Raw genomic sequence first — 19,710 nt, 5'->3', positions numbered from 1 at the left:
CAATACACTTCTTTCTACGAAATTGGTCCTTTTCAACAATATGATTCCTAGTTGAGAACTAAGGGGTGCAAAGCATTTTCCTATTTTTAAAATAGAGAAAATAATCTCTTAGTGCTATATGCTGGGCATGGAACCCACCGGGAAGTTCTGTAATAAGGAGGCCCCACTTCAGAATCCAAGTTACGTAGTTATTTAAAGCTTGCTTTGATACATTAAAATTTAAAATGACTAAAAAAGTTTAGCAAACATCCAAATGTATTTTATTTAAATTCCTTTCAAATAACTTTAGCTTTGCTGGTAGTTAAACTCTAAAGTACAAAATAGTAGGAAATGTGTGGGTGCCAAGTGGGAGTCTGTGAAAACTAAATTAAATAATGAATAGATAACAAACAACTAAAAAGCAATTAAGAAGGGCTTAAATGATAATACAGTCTGAAATATGACAAGCATGATGATAGGTGGGGGTGTAATGTAAAAAAGAAAGCAGAAGATTAATAAACTGTTCCAGCAATGGTACAGACATTCACAGAGCTGACAGTGTGTGGGGGTGAGAGACATAAATTATGAAAAAAAGCGAAGTTTTTATCCCATGACTAATTGATGTAGCTCTGTTTAAATACGTCAAGAAACGTGATAGGAGCAGATTTGTCTTTGGATGTTTTGTGCACCTACTTTTATTGCAGTTTTCCAGTATACTGTATATTTGTAAGTATGTGCATGTATTCAAATAACACTGTTTTATTAGTTAGCAAATACAGCGAAAGCAGGATGGTAAGCATAAAGATTGCATAAAGATTAGTAAATATATCCGACAGGTGACGTTTACTCACTCAACAGATGACTTTTCTTGTATTGCCATAGGCAGGTCAAGTCCCCGATCCCATCAGCAAGCCCAACCCATTATAATGTGTTATCAGCTCCGCAACCAGAAAGGTAATGTACAAGAACACAATGCAATTGTGTCTCCTGTCTTTTTCCTTATTGCTATACTCTGAAGGCGGCACCGTTTTATTTCAACCAGGTTAGACTCATCAACATCAACTACAACAATCATGACCTTTAGCCCCGCTTAAAAAAAATAACCCAGTCTCACCTCATCGATATGGAAGTCCTGTTGACCGAGGTGGTGTATGATCGTGACGGTCTGAAGCTTCCAGCACGCACATATCGCTCATCCCCACAGCAAAGTATCCTTAGAAAGGCACGTCGGAACGACCTGTTCAGAAAGGCATACAGGAAAGGGTTCAAGCCTGAGTTGATGTACCCCAGCCAGAGCCAGGCTGTCCACATCTGCCCGGGAACGCTGTAGTCTATGAACGGGTCAATGATGTTGGTGATGAAGAAAGGGGACCAGCAAAGGCAGAAACAGCCCATGATGATGGCTAGTGTCTTGGCCGCTTTAGTCTCCACCTTCATCCTACTGGGGCTATGGCTGTCAGAGCCCTCAAGTGCTTCACAGGCTGAGCCTGCTCTCTGAAGGATCCCGATCTGCCGTGCATGCTCCACGGCGGTTATGTATATCCGCTGGTAGGCCAGCACCATCAGGACCAGGGGGATGTAGAAGGCCACAGCCGAGCAGCTGATGGCGTAGGGCCAGTTTACTAAGAAGATGCAGAAGGTCTCATTGGTGGCATTGCTGAACTTTCTTGAGTCTATCTGGAAAACCAATTAGTGAAATTAGTAATGTAATAGGTTATAATTTAATTATCTAAACAGTACCTTTTTTAAATACTGGCATCTCTTAAAGAGCAAATTGCTACAGGTATGAAATCTGTTATCTGTATTCTTCTTCTTGTCACATCCTGGTGACATTTTAAAACTCTGAAGTTTAAAGCACTCTCGTGGCCTCATATTTTCTTGCACATTACAGGGTAACCATTAACCTGTCTCCCTGCAGCAATCCGACAGTTGTGTATATAAGAAAAACAGAAATAAATAACACATAAATAATATTTTTTTTTTGCACCTCAAAACCTTTCATTTTATTGAAACCGGCAAGATACCCAATGATAAATAATTCTAAAGTCTATTAAACACAAAATAAAATAAAATAAACAACACTAACTGCAAAAGCAAATAAAAAGAGAACATGTAGTTTAGCACATACAGTGCCTATAGAAAGTCTACACTTCCTTGAACTTTTTTCACATTTTGTTGTGTCAGTGCCTCAGAGTTTCGTGCATTTAAATGATTTTTTTCCACTTATCTACACACCATGCTCCACACTGTTAAGGGAAAAAAAGTTTTTTATTGAGAAAAAAATGATATTAAAAATACAAAACTGAAAGATCATAATTGGATAAGATTCCCCCCTCCCGAGTTAATACTTGGTGGAAGCAGCTTTGACAGCAATTGCAGCTGTGAGTCTGTTGGGATAGGTCTCTACCAACTTTGCACACCTATATTTGGCAATATTTGACCATTCTTCTTTACAAAACTGCAAGCTCTGTCAAGTTCCTTGGGGAACGTTGATGGACAACAATCTTCAAGTCATGCCACAAATTTTCGATTGGATTTAGGTCGGGGCTGTGACTGGGCCACTCAAAGACATTTATCTTTTTGTTCCTTAGCCACTCCACTCTAGCTTTGGCTGTGTGCTTTGGGTCGTTGTGATGTTGAGAGGTGAACTTCTGTACCAGTTTCAGCTTTCTTGCAGAGGGCAGCAGGTTTTCCTCAAGGACTTCACTGTCCCTCAGTCCCTGCCGATGAGAAACATCCCCATAACATGATGCTGCCACCATCATGCTTCACAGTAGGGATGGTGTTCTTTGGGTGATGCACTGTGTTGGGTTTGCGCCAAACATAACGCTTTGCATTTAGGCCAAAAAGTTCCATTTCAGTTTCATCAGACCATAAAACTTTTTGTCACATGGCTACAGAACCTCCTGAGTGTTTTTTGCATACTTCAAATGGGATTCAAGATGGGTTTTCTTGAGTAACGGCTTCCTTCTCGCAGATTTGTGAAGTGCTTGGGATATTGTTGTCACACGCACACTTTGACCAGTCTTGGCCATAAAAGCCTGTAGCTCTTGCAAAGTTGCCATTGGCCTCTTGGTAGCCTCTCTGATCAGTCTCCCTCTTGTTTGGTCATCCAGTTTGGAGGGACGGCCTGATTTAGGCAGGAGTGCTAGCCCATACATATTTTAAAGTTACATAGCATAAACAAAGCTGCAAAACATACAGCCCTGGAATTTAACCCCTTGAAATCCTAAACACTGCTGTGAAAGTATTTAGTAAAGTGATTACCACACTTACAGGGAAGGGACATTCTCATGTGTATATGGAGACATTTCCTCACTATCACCATCATCAATCACGTAATGCTGGCCTACTGTATTACTTAGCAGGGTTAGGGGATTATACAGTAATTGTAGCCATGCCAGGAAATCCCAGCAGAGACATGATGATACTATAAAATACAGTTGTTCTTTTCTCAAATGAGCAAACAAAACTTTCATGACTTTTAAATCCAAGCATTTAAGCATTTAAGCTCAGTTAATATAACATATCCCCATAATGCAGTCACTATAATATTTTCTTTTTGTTTGTCAAAAATCTAAGTGAATGGCTTGGCACAACATGAGGTATTTTTACTAGTTAGTACCAGAAATCTGATAGCACACAAAGAAAGATTAGCTACTCAAAGAAAAGAACATATTGGCATTTAAAAAATGTTTATCAATGCACGGTACTATCAATGTACTGTACTGAGGCTTAGCAAAATAAATACCAGTATTTTTGGTCTGTTACAGTTTCTGAGTTGGCAGTTTTGAAATCTGAAATTGAGTACTAAATCACAGGGCCTTGTTATCAATCAATATCTTTTAACAGAATATCTTTTAAATAATATGTTGTCTCCTGACATTGTCAATGGGTTGGTATTTGTCTCTGAGTTGCTTCATCTAAAGATAACGAAGCACTCTCACATGTAGCGAATTTTGTACAATAATCTGCTTTTAAAATTTAGAATGCAGGTCAACAAAACACTTGCACTGCATGCTGACAGCAGACAAGAATAATTGAGGATTAATATCAGTAGACAGGAATTTAATTGAATCAGTACTACAGTTCAGTAGTATATACTACGGTAGCATATAAATGGACATACAAGATACTGATGAATAAAAGTGTTTGTAATCAGGCATTTGGCAGCCTGAATCATACATTTGCAAAACGCAGTCTTGTATCGGTTAAAGCGTTAGTGTGAACCACCTGCACTTGTTACTTTACCTTTTCTGCATCCCGTGCTGTCAGTCTCGCAGCAATCTCCTTTTTAATTCACACATCATGGGTCCCCTTAAACCAACTGGGAAATACATTTCCCAACTTTTGCTCTTCAATGTAGTGTACCAATCAGTGCGCTCTGATTGGAATGAGTGGAGCATTGTGGGAATAGAAAAAACAAACATTGTTGCATAAGGGAGCACGGTCTGGACAAACTATGATGTTTATAAGGGAAATGGCTGGCTGAAGATGCCAGAGATTTCTAGAAATTACACTGTTCTCCTGGCTCCTGTTGTAACTACAAAAAAAGGTGATATCATGTTACTATTAACTGCATCATGATATATCTGGGAACCCAAACAAGCAATTCCCTTATTTCTGGAGAGAAGACAGGTGCTGCCAAGGTCCACCGAAACTCCAGTCTCCTCAGGGAATTTTATGTCACTTCCGTGAGGAATAAAGATGGAGCACAAAAATGTTCTCACACAACAAAAAAGAGAAACTATAAAAACATATACTTAATAAAAGAAAAAGCAGCAGACCAGGTGGTCAGTCTTTTCACTGGCATGATGCAGTTTGACAGTCTGCAAAATAATACAACCATGTGCGACCTAAGGGTATCTTGTCCTCCATCCAGCCCTGTAAGATGTTTATAGCTGTTTTTAGTTCTCCCAACAAAAGTCGCTGTTCCTGAAGGCTAACAGTGATCTGGGAATCGTCACAGGGAAGGAGCAATCACTGACTGAGCAGCACCTCTACACCTGACACTTCAGAGGGAACAGTAACCACATATTTCCAGAAACGTTCAATAATGGGGCACTCCCAAAGCATATGTAAATAAGTACCAGCTGCTCCCAAAGTGCATCTGTGACAGATGGGGCTGGGAGTGATCTTCATCTGAAAACGCCAGTAAGGTGTTGCATTATTTCAAATAGGTGAGCGCTAATGGAATTTCGGAGGGTTGCCAAGAAAATGAACAAATTTCTTCCATATACTGTATCCAATGAGTTTGAAATAATTGGGCTTATTCAAAGAGAGAAATACCAATTTTTAGAGGTAGAAAATAGGAGATCCTGAAGCCTAATTGGTTTAACTACAGTTTCTTCAACCACAAAGCTGTCACCCTGAATCCAGCCACGATTTAAAAACCCTTAGCTGAAAGGCCCAATAGTAATATTTAAAATTAGGCACAGCCAAACCAGCCAAAGTTTCAAATTCTTGGCCTCTTGCCCCTCCAAATAAAACCAGTTATTGTGGAGTTAATTTGTTCCAGCTATTTATGTGGCAGTGAGATAGGAAGCCTGGAAAATAAAAAAAATATATATTCGAGGGAGTTCATTTTTAAGCCAGATCCTGCCATGTAATGTGAGCTGTAAGGGAGACCATCCTGTCAAATGTTATTCAAGGAATCTATCATATTTTCTTTGCAAAATTGGGAGATATCTTAATACCCAGGTAGGTAAAGCCTGTGAGCTGTGGTTGAATAGGGATATGATAGGGGAGAGGGGCATTCTTAGCCGAACGATTCAGAGGCATAAAAGTAGATTTAGGCAAATTTATTTTATATCCAGAGAATCTACCAAAATCATCGGAGCTAGAGACATTAGAAAGAAACAGCACGATATCATTGGCATAAGGCAAAGTATAACATTTAGACCCCAGTATATCAATGGCCGCAATACTGGTACTCTCTCCTATGGCTTGTGTCAGTGGTTCCAATGAGAGGACAAATAATAATGGTGACAAAGGACAGCCCTGTCGTGTGCCTCTTCCCAGCACAAATTAGGTGTATATAACTGACCCTGTCTGCACACACACAGTAGGATTGTTGTATAAAGTGCGGATGATATTTATCAATGAGTAGCCAAAGCCAAAAACGTTCCAGAAGTGCCCATAGGTAATTCTATTCCAGGTGGTTGAATGCTTTCTCAGCATCTGAAGAAAATGCTGTGCAAGAGAGTGCTTGGTGGGGGGCCAGGTCAAGAATATGAAAAAGATGACGAATATTGTCAGATGCAAGTCAGCCTTTCAAGAAACCTGTCTGATCATGGTGTATTTGGTTGCTTACCTATTAGTTCCAGCTTCCTGGACAGAGCCTTTGCAAATCATTTTAAATGAGTTTAATAATATAGAGACCTATAGCTAGAACATTCTAGTGGATCGTTGCCTTTTTTAGCATAGATAGAAAGCATTTACATACTCCTTTCTACTTACAATCTCCTCAATTCCAATGGCATTCCAGCTTCGCATAATGGGCAGAAAGGAAATGAAGCATGGAATTACCCAGCATCCACCCAGCATGAAAGCAACACACAGAGGTGTCATTTTGTTCCTGTAGACCAAAGGTTGACAGCAAATAGCATAGTATCTGGAAGACAAATATAAAGAATATATTAGGGTGGGTTGTGAGGGGAGAGATACAATATACTAATGTTTTTCTACTACATTTTAAGTTTATTTGTCTTTCATCCATAATGGCTGCAAAATCTGATGGTTTCTGTGCAGCTTAGAATGCAGATGTCAGATCCAAATTCCCATTACAAGTTCCAGAAGTTCTTTGAGCCACCAATCATTTTACGTTGTGACTACTGTAGTTTATTTAAAAAAAAAAAAAAAAAAAAAAGATGCAGCCCATTGCATACGATGCAGCCCATTACTACACATGGCACACCTTTCTGTAGCTTATTTATTTATTTATTTATTTATTTATTTATTTGTTTGTTTGTTTGTTTATTTAATGTGGTGGGAGGGGCAGGTGTTACTAGGTTGTTCATACTGGAGGTTGCTAGTGGCTCAAGAAGACTAGAAGAGCAGACTAATATTAACTGTGCTACACAGCAAGAGAAAGAGCATGGGGGATCTGTACCATCTAACTCCAGAGTCTCCTGTTTAGGGTTCGGCACACCAGTTTAGTTAAAATAGCACATTTTAAACAAGCTAGCATGTATACTAAGTGCCGAGTGTGACCAGAACCCATTGACTCCTGACACATAATCGGAAGTAAGGGTCTTTCTATAAACATTTCCAGCAGCCTCAATAGAGAGGGTGGCTTTAAGAGCATCAGCGACTGACAGCAGGCAATTAAAACCCCACTAGCACTTGGCTTTTAATCTGAATGTTTCACAGACAGCAGGCATTTCAGCACTTACAATTAATGGTTGTTCACCTTTTAAAGCTATAGCAGTTCCCCTTTTGTGCTCAAAGCTGCATTTCCTTTATCAACTCATGTCACTTTTACCTATGTCTGTTACATTGGGACACACAATGACCTTGGTTCAGTTAGTATATACACATGTCCTTCTCTTAATACATGTGAAGTTTATTACAAACTATTCTTTAGATCCATCAAACAACAAATACAGTATGCACTTTTTGTTGAAATATCTGCACAAACAAGTCGGTCTGGCTAAATACCAGTGTTGATTACTGGAAGGTTTAGTGTACAGAATTCAGGTGCATGCACAGAATGTACAACCCTACACAATTGGTAGTAATGCAAAAAGGATAAAGACTAGGGGCAGAGAAAATGGTACAGTTGATAGCTAATATACCATGCAGTAAAATAAATCGTCATTCTGGTTAGAAATCAACCATGTGAGCATATTGTCAATTCTAATTGCATATGCAGTTTCTATGTGACAGCAGCTAACGCAAACACTTACAAATGCTAGTCGCTGTACTGCTGAGGCGCAGGGTTAGAAGGTACAGAGCATCTGTAGAATAACTAAGGGCTAATTACATCTAAAATCGTATTGTAATTTATTGGCAGAATGAGTTAGATGTTTGAAGAGTCACAGTTATCAACATCAAGTACAGTAATTACCTGTGAAAGGCTACAAATGTACTACAGCTCATCATTATTGCTAATTTGCAACCTGAAAAGGCCACTTGCCAATTGTGAAATTGATTATAAAGCAGCTTATTTTCTATGTCAGCTTTGTTGTGTGCAGGGAAACACTGTACACTGAGGATGAAGCAATATGCCATGAGTGGTGTGTGCAGTGTTGTCTAATAATAACAAGCCTCATGTGCTGCATGTTCTTCTTGTGCCTTCAAGCTCCCCAGAACCAAGATTATTTGACAAAGAGCAGTTTATTGAGATTATAACATGACTGTTTATTTTAAAAAAGGATAACACAATTTAGTAGGTTTTAAACTTTAAATGAAGTTTTAATTGAACGTATCCTTTTGCCGGTGCTGTGAGATGTCCCATTAAAATCAATTGAATGACAATTGTTACCATGTTATAATGTATAGTTGCTACATGGACTGTATGTGAGCACCTTGTACAAATGTGAAGGTTTGTATACGTAAATAGTGTAGGCCACTTGAATACAACACAAATGGTTGAGGAAAAACTGACACAACTGCATCTCTACAGCAGCAGCATGACTTTGCAATGTGTCAGTTTGTACAAGTTGACAAAAAAGTAATTCGCCGTTCTCTTACCTATCTAGTGCAATGGAGCAGAGGTGCAAGATGGATGCGGTTGTCAACATGACATCCAGTGACGTCCGGACCAGACAGAAAGTTTCTCCATACTCCCAGCTGCTTGTCACTAGCTCTATTGCTGCAAAAGGCATGACCACCAGTGCCACCAGGAGATCAGCAAATGCCAGCGACACAATGAAGTAGTTAGTCTTCTTTTTTCTGTAAAGAACAAAATACAAACTGCCTTTGAGAGTCAGGGAGGTTTACACTGTATCTGTTTTTGAAATGCTGCTTCAGTAAATTTCTTTTCAGTACCATTTTGAAATTAAAATCCTTACAAATGTTGTAAAGCTTTTCTACACGTTTCATCAATCCTATTAATACATACATTAATGTCACTTTTTATCCTGGCCCAGCCCTTATCTCAAATTACAAACACATAAATCCAGTATTTTAAAATGACACTGTTTATGCAGATTAACATCAAATACTTCAGATCTTTAAAATGTCTTTCATAAACCAATCACTGAAACAGTCCACGTAATTACAAAGTTAATTCAAGCAATATGTTTGGAAACAGATACCCAAGAATAATGATTTAGTGTAAAATGTCACATGATTTTGGGATGCTGCAGTTTAGAGATACACTGGCCTATATGTAATAAAACATTTCTTTATTTTACCGGCCAGTAAGTAGACTGATAAAACGCATCTTATTCTGCGCCTGCCCTGAGGCACGTGGCAATTATGATGCCAGTAAGGGTCAATTAACAGCACCATACAGCAACTTTATGAATCAGATGAATAATATGTTAATGAGAAAACTGGTCTCTAAAGGCACATTATTCTGTTTTTTGTACATTTTCATTAATCACCAGATGAAACACTGTCACGTTAAACACTATTACTGGCATGATAAACAAGACGTCTTTTATGCATATAGGCACTCATAACCCCTTTTTGACAAATGCTGTTTTCAGGTAACACGTTATTCTGCTTTCTTTTCTTATGCCCTGTGACGGGGAACTCCCCGTCTATATGAACATGTTTGGAACTGGCAGGGAGGGGGTTAAATTTCTCCCTGCCAGAAAAACATGTGAGAATGTGGCTGGAGCTCTAATTTAATAATTACTGATTAATTGGGCTCCAGCCACAGGGGATAAAAGCCAGGGGAGAGGCCTTGGATGGTAGAGTGTGTTTCTATGTTTGGAGTGTGTTTCTTTCTTTGGGCGTTTGCTTTTTAAGTTGGAGAGTTTTTTTTGTTTAGAATTAAAGGAAGACCTGGAACTTAACTGTTTACTTTGTAAGTTCATTTTTGATTATTTCTGTTTGAACCTCGTTCTGTTGGCCATTGTGCCTGTTTATTTGATTATTTTTTTGTTTAATGAATAACTTTATTTTGCTTATATTCTGTCTCTGAGCCTCAATCCACTTGCCAGCCTGTCACATGCCCCAAACATCGGTTTCCCACAGCAGCACCTTACCAGAGGAGTAATAAACCACTGTATTTGGCATGTAGCAGTAAAAAAAAAACAAAAACACAAAAGAATGCAACACTTGGCAATTAAATGAGATATTCTTCCTTTCTAAATGTCTTATAAGAATTGAACAATCAGTTTGTACTAGCATGGTTGTGAAGTGCATTGATAAACTCAAATACTCGGGCTATTGTAGAAACAGCTCTCTGCTTTCTTTAGTGTGGTATGCAAGTTGTGGAAGATATGATAGTGTTTAACCAGCCCTTCTGCTGCACTTTAAATCGTGGGACAACTTTTGCCTTAACTAACTTTGGTAATATCTCATGGGCCATTACACCCCCTGAACTTTATTTGCTGTTTAAAGTGCTTAACAAAGTTGGTCACATTGTAATCATTTATATAATAATGAAATTTATATCACTTATACAATCATGTGTTTACCAACACTATTAAAATTCATTTTACTGTTTGCTTTTCAAATAAAGAATCTGATTATCACAATAAAACTTTAAAACAACACAGGATTAAATGCTTTATAAACATTATACAGCTCAGGCCAAATGTTTACCCTATAGAATTAACTCATTTTGCTTCACAACACCAAATGAAACCTGTTGAATGTTACGCTAATATAATCTATTACATACTGCTTTGTAGATTTTTCATATGCTTAACAAAAAACTGAAATGTTGACATTTCAAAATTGAATATGAAATACTGTACTACTATTATGGTTTCTAGTAGATTTTTGCAATATAACTTTGTAGAGTGGCTCTCAAAAGTATTCACCCCCCCCCCCCTTGGACTTTTCCACATTTTATTGTGTTACAACATGGAATCAAAATGGATTTAATTAGGAGTTTTTGCAACTGATCAACAAAGTCCATAATGTCAAAGTGAAAAATAAAATCTGCAAATTGTTCTAAATTACAGAAAATAGATTGCATAAGTATTCACCCCCTTTGCTATGACACACCTAAATAAACTCTGGTGCAACCAATTGTCTTTAGAAGTCGCATAATTAGTTGAATGGAGTCCACCTGTGTGCAATTAAGGTGTTTCATATGATTCCAAGGCACTGAATATCCCCCAGAGCACAGTAGAGTCCATTATTAAGAAATGGAGATAATATGGCAAAACTGTGAATCTGTTTAAAACAGTCCATTCTGAAAAACTGAGTATCCGGACGAGAAGGGCAGTAGTCAGGGAGACCACCAAAACTCCTAACTAAATCAATTTTGATTCCATGTTGTAACACAATAAAATGTGGAAACATCCAAACGGGGTGAATACTTTTGAGAGCCACTTCTTTGATTACATGATGTTAAAATTAAATATCCAAATTATGTTGTTATAGGTTTTTTTATTATTATTATGTCAATTTTAGGTGATGCAAAACTTTCGGCCATAGCTGTACACTTCACTCAGAAATAAAACATAATCCAAATAAGGGAGTCATTAGTTAGAGACAGTTGTATAGAGCAGCTGCACATTTCAGTTTGATTGTATACTCTAGATCTGATATTAACAGACAAGCTGAGTGTGGTTAATGGGAATACATTATCCACCCTCACTTGTCATTTCTGGATAAATGGACAGCATTTTGGGGTAGCACTACACTTGTGAGATGACTTACATATATTTAAGCGATAACCACAAGGGACATGAGGTGTACAAGGAGATAAGTCTGTGACCAAAACCAAAGATATAATACCAGCAAGGGAGACTACTGCCTCAAAGTACTGTACTTAATATGCTCATTGTAGGAATATATTTTATATGACAAGTGTTTTGGTCTTTTACCCATTTAAAGTCCTGGATTTTAATTAGAAAAAGGTAATTACTACAAAGTTCTGAGTAACTTCAACTGAATCAGTCCTTCAGCTCAATGGAGGCTAGTGTGACTGTTAACTGATGGTTGTTTAAACTGAAATGTTACCCTGCTGTGTTATCGCATGATAACAGGATATGGAATCTCAACAGAAATGAATGGCAGAGAGAGTTTGTTTGTCATAACTGATGATCTAGTCTGGTATACTAAAATATTTAATAAGCAAACTGTCTTGAGCCTGTCAAAGCAGGTAACAAATCCATACAAACCAGCAGGGGTTGGTCCAGAACATTCTGGAGCCACTACAGTAAATAAGTACAAGTACACTTAGTTAATATGTTGGCTTACTGCATTTACTTAACCACAAACAGAACTACCGTAAAGTGGTTTTCAGGTCATTGTTATTTAAATTGAAACCTATTTTGTCTAGTAAAAAAGAGGGGGAAACATGTCTATCCTTTGAGATAATAAACAATGTTTTTTGGAGGGGGAAACATGGCTATCCTTTGAGATAAACAAAATGTTTTTGGAGATATCTTAAAGTAGTAAATGGGTTAATATCAGAAGTGTGTCTCTTATCAGCGCACAGGCCAGCAAAACAGCCCTTCAGAATGTAACCTATAAAAATCCTTCCGATGCATTTGAAGTCTGTGGGAATAGCTGCAAAGTAGATGAAAGAAGTACCAGTAAACCCGATGAGTCCTCCAAGGGCTATCATATAACAGAGAAAAAGTCAAGGAATTTGCACCATACTGCAGGAGGGCTGAATATTTTGGCATCGCTGTTAACGGCAGTGTTTGTCACGTAAACGTGGCTGCTAGTTGTTCCATATTAGCACAAGTAGGACACAAGTAGGGTACACCTATCTGAAAATAACTTTCCAATAAATGTAGTACACAGACATAGTAACTGGTTTTGTTTCCAACTCGGATAAAAAGAAGTGTGTTTGGGGACTATGAATTTTTTTTTTTTAATGTTTTTATTGATTGTAATTATAAAATGGTAAATAAAATAACTGCAGTGTAATGTTGTATTGACCAGCAGGAGATTGTTGGACATTGTTAAGACAAGATATGCTGTTTCACACACACACCCTCAAATATATATATATATATATATATATATATATATATATATATATATATATATATATATATATATATATACTGAGCACACACATGGCCAAAAAAACTAAACATCTTGGCAAGTACGTCTTTTTGATAGACTATAAAACACAATGGGTCATATTTTCAAAGCAATTAATTAAAATGAGAAAAGTGCATGCAAATGCAACAAATGTGAGAAACAACTTGTGAGTGCTTAGGAGACCTATCATTAGGAGATGCTGAAGGCTGGTTTGTGAGCAGGACATAAGATGTCAAAGGGTTCACAGTCACAGAGGTTCTTCTCAACCTTCAACATTATAATTATACAATTGACTCCAGGAACACAAAATTATAAGCTATAACCATTCTGTGATACTTACTAATTCATAGAATGAGAAGACCACATTGTAAATGATGAAACACTAAAGGTAAGCTTCATGGGCTTATTTCTTCAGTCAGATGCCAGGACCTACTGTATGTTAGAGGCAGACAGAGCTGGAGCACTGAAACTTAAATATTTATTTCTTTGTAATCCATTAAGATCTTTAGAAAGACGTCATGGAGGAAGCGCATCAGGAACAATATTACAAATCATACCTACATTTACAAGCAAGAATAACATCCACTCTTCACCTGCTTTAAACGGGCCTTGAAAAAAAATGATATAATCTGTTCAGGAATTCCAACTGTCAGCAACAGCACAGCTGCCCTCTCAAAGCATGATCTCCATGTCAAAGACAAAAGACCTTGCAAATACACTGTGTAACTTAATGGGGTAGCAACTGTGGCGGCAGAGAGAAACTGTTTTTATCATAGTCATTGAGTCTATAAAGGCTATCCTGAGGTTTTTAGCACCTACATGATTGGCTGTAGTCTTCACTGGTGGCAGTGATGAGGATCTTGTTGTAGCCAAGTCTCTGATAGACAATTGAACAGTCCGGAGCCTGGTTCTAACAAGGCGCTCAACTGTTTAATAGACCAATGTATTCAATATGTGAAAACCCAGACAAAAGTAAAAAGTAAAATTGATTCTCATAGTTATGTACTAATATATCTGTACCCAGTCCTATTTTTTTTAAAGATATATGTAGAAATGTAAGTATAACATACGGACAAACAGATAGAAATAGCTCATTCATGTACCCACCATATTTGTACTTTGTTGTGCTAAAGAATTAACTTTTCAATATGCATTATAATTGGTTCTTCTGTTTTTGTAGATATACGTAAACATGAAAGTGTGACATACAGACTAGTCGGACACAGGGACAGACAGCGTCCATATATCCCCAGATTAATATAGAGAATGTCAGAGCAAGTTTAATCACAACTGGATTAGCGGTTCTCTAGACACAGGTAAAAGTGTGACATACGGATGAGATGATAATTTACACATGCATTTAATTCAAGAACTACGAATGGTGAATTGTGATAGGAGAACTAGGTATATTGTTAGTATTTAACCATACCTATCTAGTTTATAAAATTTCTGATGTAGTTACATCCCAGTCCTGTGATTTAAAAGAAACCATTTCTTACCTGAGTTGCCTGTCTTTGCAGACAGCCACCATCACCAGCAAATTGCCAAGTACAGTCATAATTATAACGACGACGAGGAAGACTGTGAGTATGATCTTTTCTGCTGCACTTAATATCTGATCTGCATTTGCCCCGCCTTCACTTGAACTAAAGAAAGAAGGACAGACATTTATAGACAGTGTGATACTTTTTTTTTCTACAGTAATTTTAATCGGATACTAATCCATAACTACGACAAGTTGATTTCTTCCACGTGATTTACAAGTTGTATTACTGGGAAATAAAAATTACTTGTCTGTGGAGTCAGATTCTGTGGCCATCACTGGTCACCTGCATGGGTTTCAGTGGGTGGGACTCATCTGTGTGAGAAACTGCTGTAACCCTGTGAACAAACAAACAAAAGAAAGCAACATGAGAACTCACTAAAACAGGACAGTCAATTATACCATCAAAGCGGGAATTGATATTAACACTGACATTCTATATTTCATAAACCTGCTCTTCTGCAGAACTCTTTCCACTGTATTTTTATTGTATTGAGTGATGTTAACAAGAGGGTAAATAAATCACCCTGGAGAAAAACTCCAAAGGGATTAATATTGATTTACAATGTGTAGAAAACAACATCTCACACTGTTTTGAGCGCTAACCAGGGTTTTAAAATCACATGTCTTACCTGTTATAAACACTACCAATATTATCAATCGTCTAACATTTCTTTTGTTGAATAATTTGTGGTTCTTTGCATTTTAAACAATATATGAAGTCACTGCTGCACCTCAAATGGTTCCTGAGATATGAAACTTTCACACACGGCGACGTCGTAATTTTTGATCATCTTGATTTCCACTGGCACTGCCTCTGCCTTCTTTGTATCTTGCATACTTGTGTTGTTAAAAATGACGTAAGCTCTGATATGATTGACTCTAGAGCAGAGGCTTTCAACCTTTTATTAAAACTATACCCCTTCTGTCTGCCATTTACAGCTCAAGTACCTCTTTACAATTTTAGCTCTAATGAATGGCACCACAGTTGCAATAAAAGCCACGATAATCTGATTAGCACATTTATTTATTTTTCCTGTTTATTTAATACATAATTTAAAAATAGTTTGGGTCTAACAAACTGCTGGTTTAGAACACAATACCAAAAAGTAAGTAATTCGGAAACACGCATATCTGCTTTCTATTTGGCAAAGTTGTTATAAATATTCCAAAAATAGTTTGCAATTTTTCTTCTCATCTCAGCATAATTATGTGAGGCATTTCAAATATTTACAACATCAAAAACATTAACCTTGAGATAAAACTATAATAACAAACAAACTTTTTTTTATTAAAAAATGACCCAGAGACTTGTTTTCTGTTGCTTTGCACTTTCTGCAGACCCTTTTGTGTTATCTTTCTTCATTTTTCTTTTGCAAGTAAGAAATATATCAATTGTTGACTCAAGAAATGATACACAGGATATTGCTGTTACTAAAATGCACCCATGCCTAATATCAGAGTGGAAATTCACGTAATCAAAATGAATTTATGCACAGTGGTTTAAAGATGATATAGAACACTGTTAAAACAATCCATTCCAGATCATTATTTTCTTTTACTTTGTTTTTATTTCTCGGTCGTCCTGCACATGACCCTTAGGCGTACCCCTGGTTGCAAACCACTGCTCTAGAGGATCATATTGAGCACCGGATTTGTAGATTCATTCCATCTAAATGCCTATTACTTTTCTGGTTAGTGAGCCAATATGGACAGATCACTGGATAAATAATACTGTGTATACCCTTTGTTTGACCAGTCAACTAGCTTGAAACTTGACAAACACCCTATAAAGGTCATGGCAACAATATTTTGATCAGAGGTAGGTGTGCAAGCTATTAATAGAACTATTTAAATGGGCAACATTTACCTATATATATATATATATATATATATATATATATATATATATATATATATATATATTATATAATTTGAGAGACAGTTAGGTCTAATTTTAAAGGAATTGGAAATTTCTAAAATTAGTGTCCATTTATTTTAACCTGTTTTTCTCTGCAATTTAGAATGTCCATCACCGCACAACTCTCAACAACAGCTGAGGAGAATAGAATGTCAAGGGATCATCTCTTCTTTACACCCAGGATCTGAACAGCGGATGTCTGCAACTACCTGCCCCTGCTGGACAAACATGAAGCCTGCAGGCGTCTGTCCGCTCATTAGGCTTGGATAATATTGATAATATTGAACCACACTGAAACTGAAGACCATGAATAGCTTATGGTGAAGATAAAGAAAACATTAAGGAATTTGGCTTGTTGATTTGCTAGTTCCATAATTACCTGAGTAGGTTGAAATATGTTAGAAGCTTGGAAATCGCAAAGCTATTGTTAATTAAAATTAACTGAAACAAGGTCTGCAGGTAAAGCCTGGTAGATGTTCTTGTGCTTCATCGTCCCCTCAAACTAACTCTCCTGACTGCTTAACCACTCATGGGAACTATTCTGACCTGCACAGCAGATGTGACTAGACAGGGGTATACTGTAATATTTCCAAATCCACCCTTGTATGCATGTGCATGTATAGATGAAATCTTCTGACTCTTTTGGCTTGGCACTCAGCATCTGTTTGTTTATTTTTTGTTGTTGTTGTTCATTTTGTTTTTAGAGTATGTATAGCTTCTCTACCTTTGGCCCTCAGTGGTGGAACGACCTATCCATGGATATCAGGACTGTTTAGTCCCTGACCACCTTCCGGTGCCTCCTCAAGACCTGTTCAAACAGCATCTGTAAACCTCACAACTCTCGACTATAATAGACGATATGTCACCCAGTTGTACCAGTACTTGCATCATTTTGTCCTTGAACTGAATTGCTCCATATTTTGCCGTATTGTACTACGATCTAAATTCTAACTATTTTCTGTATCTTGTACTTGATTTTACTTTTAAAGGTATCTGTATTCACATTTTTGGTAATTGCTGTTATTTGAGATCGTTCTTATCCATTTATCGTACTTGCTATGTGCTCTTAATGGAATTTACTCTCATAAGCAAATACTTTTACTATAAGTTAACTGCTCCTAGTCAAATTTGCTCTTATACGTAAATACTTACGGTATTCTTTTCTTTGCTCACCTGAATTTGATCTTATTTTCTACTGATTTTACTGTACTTTATAAAAAATGCTCTATTTTGTAATGTGATGTTGTGTAATGTGATACTTTGTATTGTGATATTTTGTAACAACTATAATACACACTGGATAAGGGCATCTGCTAATAATAATAATAATAATCGGGGCTTGAATTTCAGCGCAGGATTGCAGGAATCGTAGAGATAGTTTAAGACACCAAGCTACTGTACTTTTCACCCAATTTAGAATGCCTGAAACACAACAATCTATAAAGGTGTCAGTGATGAAAGCACTATGCCCACATTCTGAGTAGTGCTGGATATTTTAAGTGTCGCGAGACTTTAGTATCTCGACCGCTATCTTTAAGGATTAAAGAAACTCAGTACACTGCAGTAAGTAAACAGTTTTGAAAAAAAGACAATATTAAGTATATCCGTTTTACAAGCAGCGACTTTCACTTTCGGGCCCTAGCGCACCGAAGGTTACGCATATAGTGATCAGGAAGCTCCCCCACCCCCATCTCTGCCACATATAGTATGCCTGATCCTGTTGCAACTTACATAATATGAAAGGACATTTTGTGGCAATTTCATTTGATATGTTACAAGTATGCAGTACAAACTGTTCTGTAGTTAAACATACATCAATGAAAACAGTGAAAAACAAGCAGAAATTGGACTGAGTGTAAAGAGTTAATAAAAAAAAATGGAGCGCTGGTTTAAAAGAAAAGGACCTTTCTCTTCTGCTGCAGCAAAAACTTCACATCAAGCAATGGCAAAAGCAATGGAGAGTGCTCTGTCTCACAGTGATGAACAGCTGTTAGGTCTCCTGAAAGAATATATTTTAAATGCCTTTTCTTTTGCCGTTCCCCCCTAAAATTTTGAAATCTCCCCATTGGCTGCAGCATAGGGGGGAAATAATAATAATACACTGGCTTTTTCATTGGTATTGCTTTCTGTAATCAATACAAGAGACTGATGACCTCTCATTTGCATTCATAAATAGCAAAATGTTAGGCATGCTGCAATTTTGTAATTTATAAAAACACAAGTTTAAAAAGTCAAGCATTTTCAAAGCAGTTTGAAGCTAGATTAAAATCATCACATGGGACAGTTTCAGCTTCTGATTAAATGGTCTGTTCTACTTTCAACATGATTTAGTTTTATTGTGTTCTTCTATTGTTGCTGTCGGGTTGTGATGTATTGTCATAACCACCCTTGTAAATTTGTTTTGTGATTTATTCTTTATTTCCTTTTTACTGTTACAATAACCACCAACAAGTCAAAACTCTGCACAGAAACAATAAAAATATAAACAAGCAGAAAAAACAAACAAAAAAAAAAAATTGGGAAGGAGCGTTATTAAAATAAAATAGCATACATATCCAATACCCATTTGCATAGGTACATTCATGACGTTCAGTACATAGTTCACTGTAGGCCTTTGGGAAGAGCATAATACATTTTTGTAATTATTTTTACTCTACTGAGGTTGTAAAGTGGTCACGGCAGCGATACAGTGTCTTAGCTGGAGGAATTTCCAAAAATCTATTTTTTAAATGTTATATTTGGCAATCATTTGTTCAAACGATAGCATGGTTTCGCCTTCATAAATAAAAGATTCCTGCTTTTACCCAGGGCCCCCAGCAAAACAGCTTTTTATCAGTAAGTAGTCATTTGTTATACCAGAGATTTTTTTTTTTAAAGAGAGGGTCTGATATTGTAATCTGGTGAGCCATTCTCCAGGTTTCTCTAGCAAAAGCCAGTACAGGATATTTTAACAGGACTGGCCTGCCTGTTTGTGTAATAAAGACCTGGATTGAACAATGATACTGATCTACTTTTGGGAGACCTAGACCCCCATCCACAGGGGAAGCAAATAATTTTACTTTGTTGGAATATGTTTTTTTAAACCTGCCCAAAGGAACGTACTAACAGCTCTGTTATATTTATCTAGAAAACGAGG

General features: G+C 37.1%; 1 protein-coding gene across 1 annotated transcript in view; it reads right to left on the bottom strand.

The window, feature by feature from the left end:
- Positions 1–19,710, bottom strand: part of si:dkey-247m21.3 (5-hydroxytryptamine receptor 4) — a 96,863-nt gene that overhangs the window by 57,755 nt on the left and 19,398 nt on the right. The window contains exons 2-6 of the mRNA XM_041253774.1: positions 14,901–14,991; positions 14,610–14,756; positions 8,674–8,874; positions 6,439–6,592; positions 1,094–1,656 (exon numbers count right to left, since the gene is read on the bottom strand). Coding sequence (XP_041109708.1) covers positions 1,094–1,656; positions 6,439–6,592; positions 8,674–8,874; positions 14,610–14,756; positions 14,901–14,929 — 1,094 coding nt within the window. The 5' untranslated portion in view covers positions 14,930–14,991. The remainder of the gene's footprint in view (positions 1–1,093; positions 1,657–6,438; positions 6,593–8,673; positions 8,875–14,609; positions 14,757–14,900; positions 14,992–19,710) is intronic.

Source organism: Polyodon spathula, chromosome 1, assembly GCF_017654505.1.
Source record: "Polyodon spathula isolate WHYD16114869_AA chromosome 1, ASM1765450v1, whole genome shotgun sequence".
Taxonomy (NCBI): domain Eukaryota; kingdom Metazoa; phylum Chordata; class Actinopteri; order Acipenseriformes; family Polyodontidae; genus Polyodon; species Polyodon spathula.
Note: the sequence above shows the minus strand (reverse complement) of the source record. Positions and strands in the feature narration are given on the sequence as shown.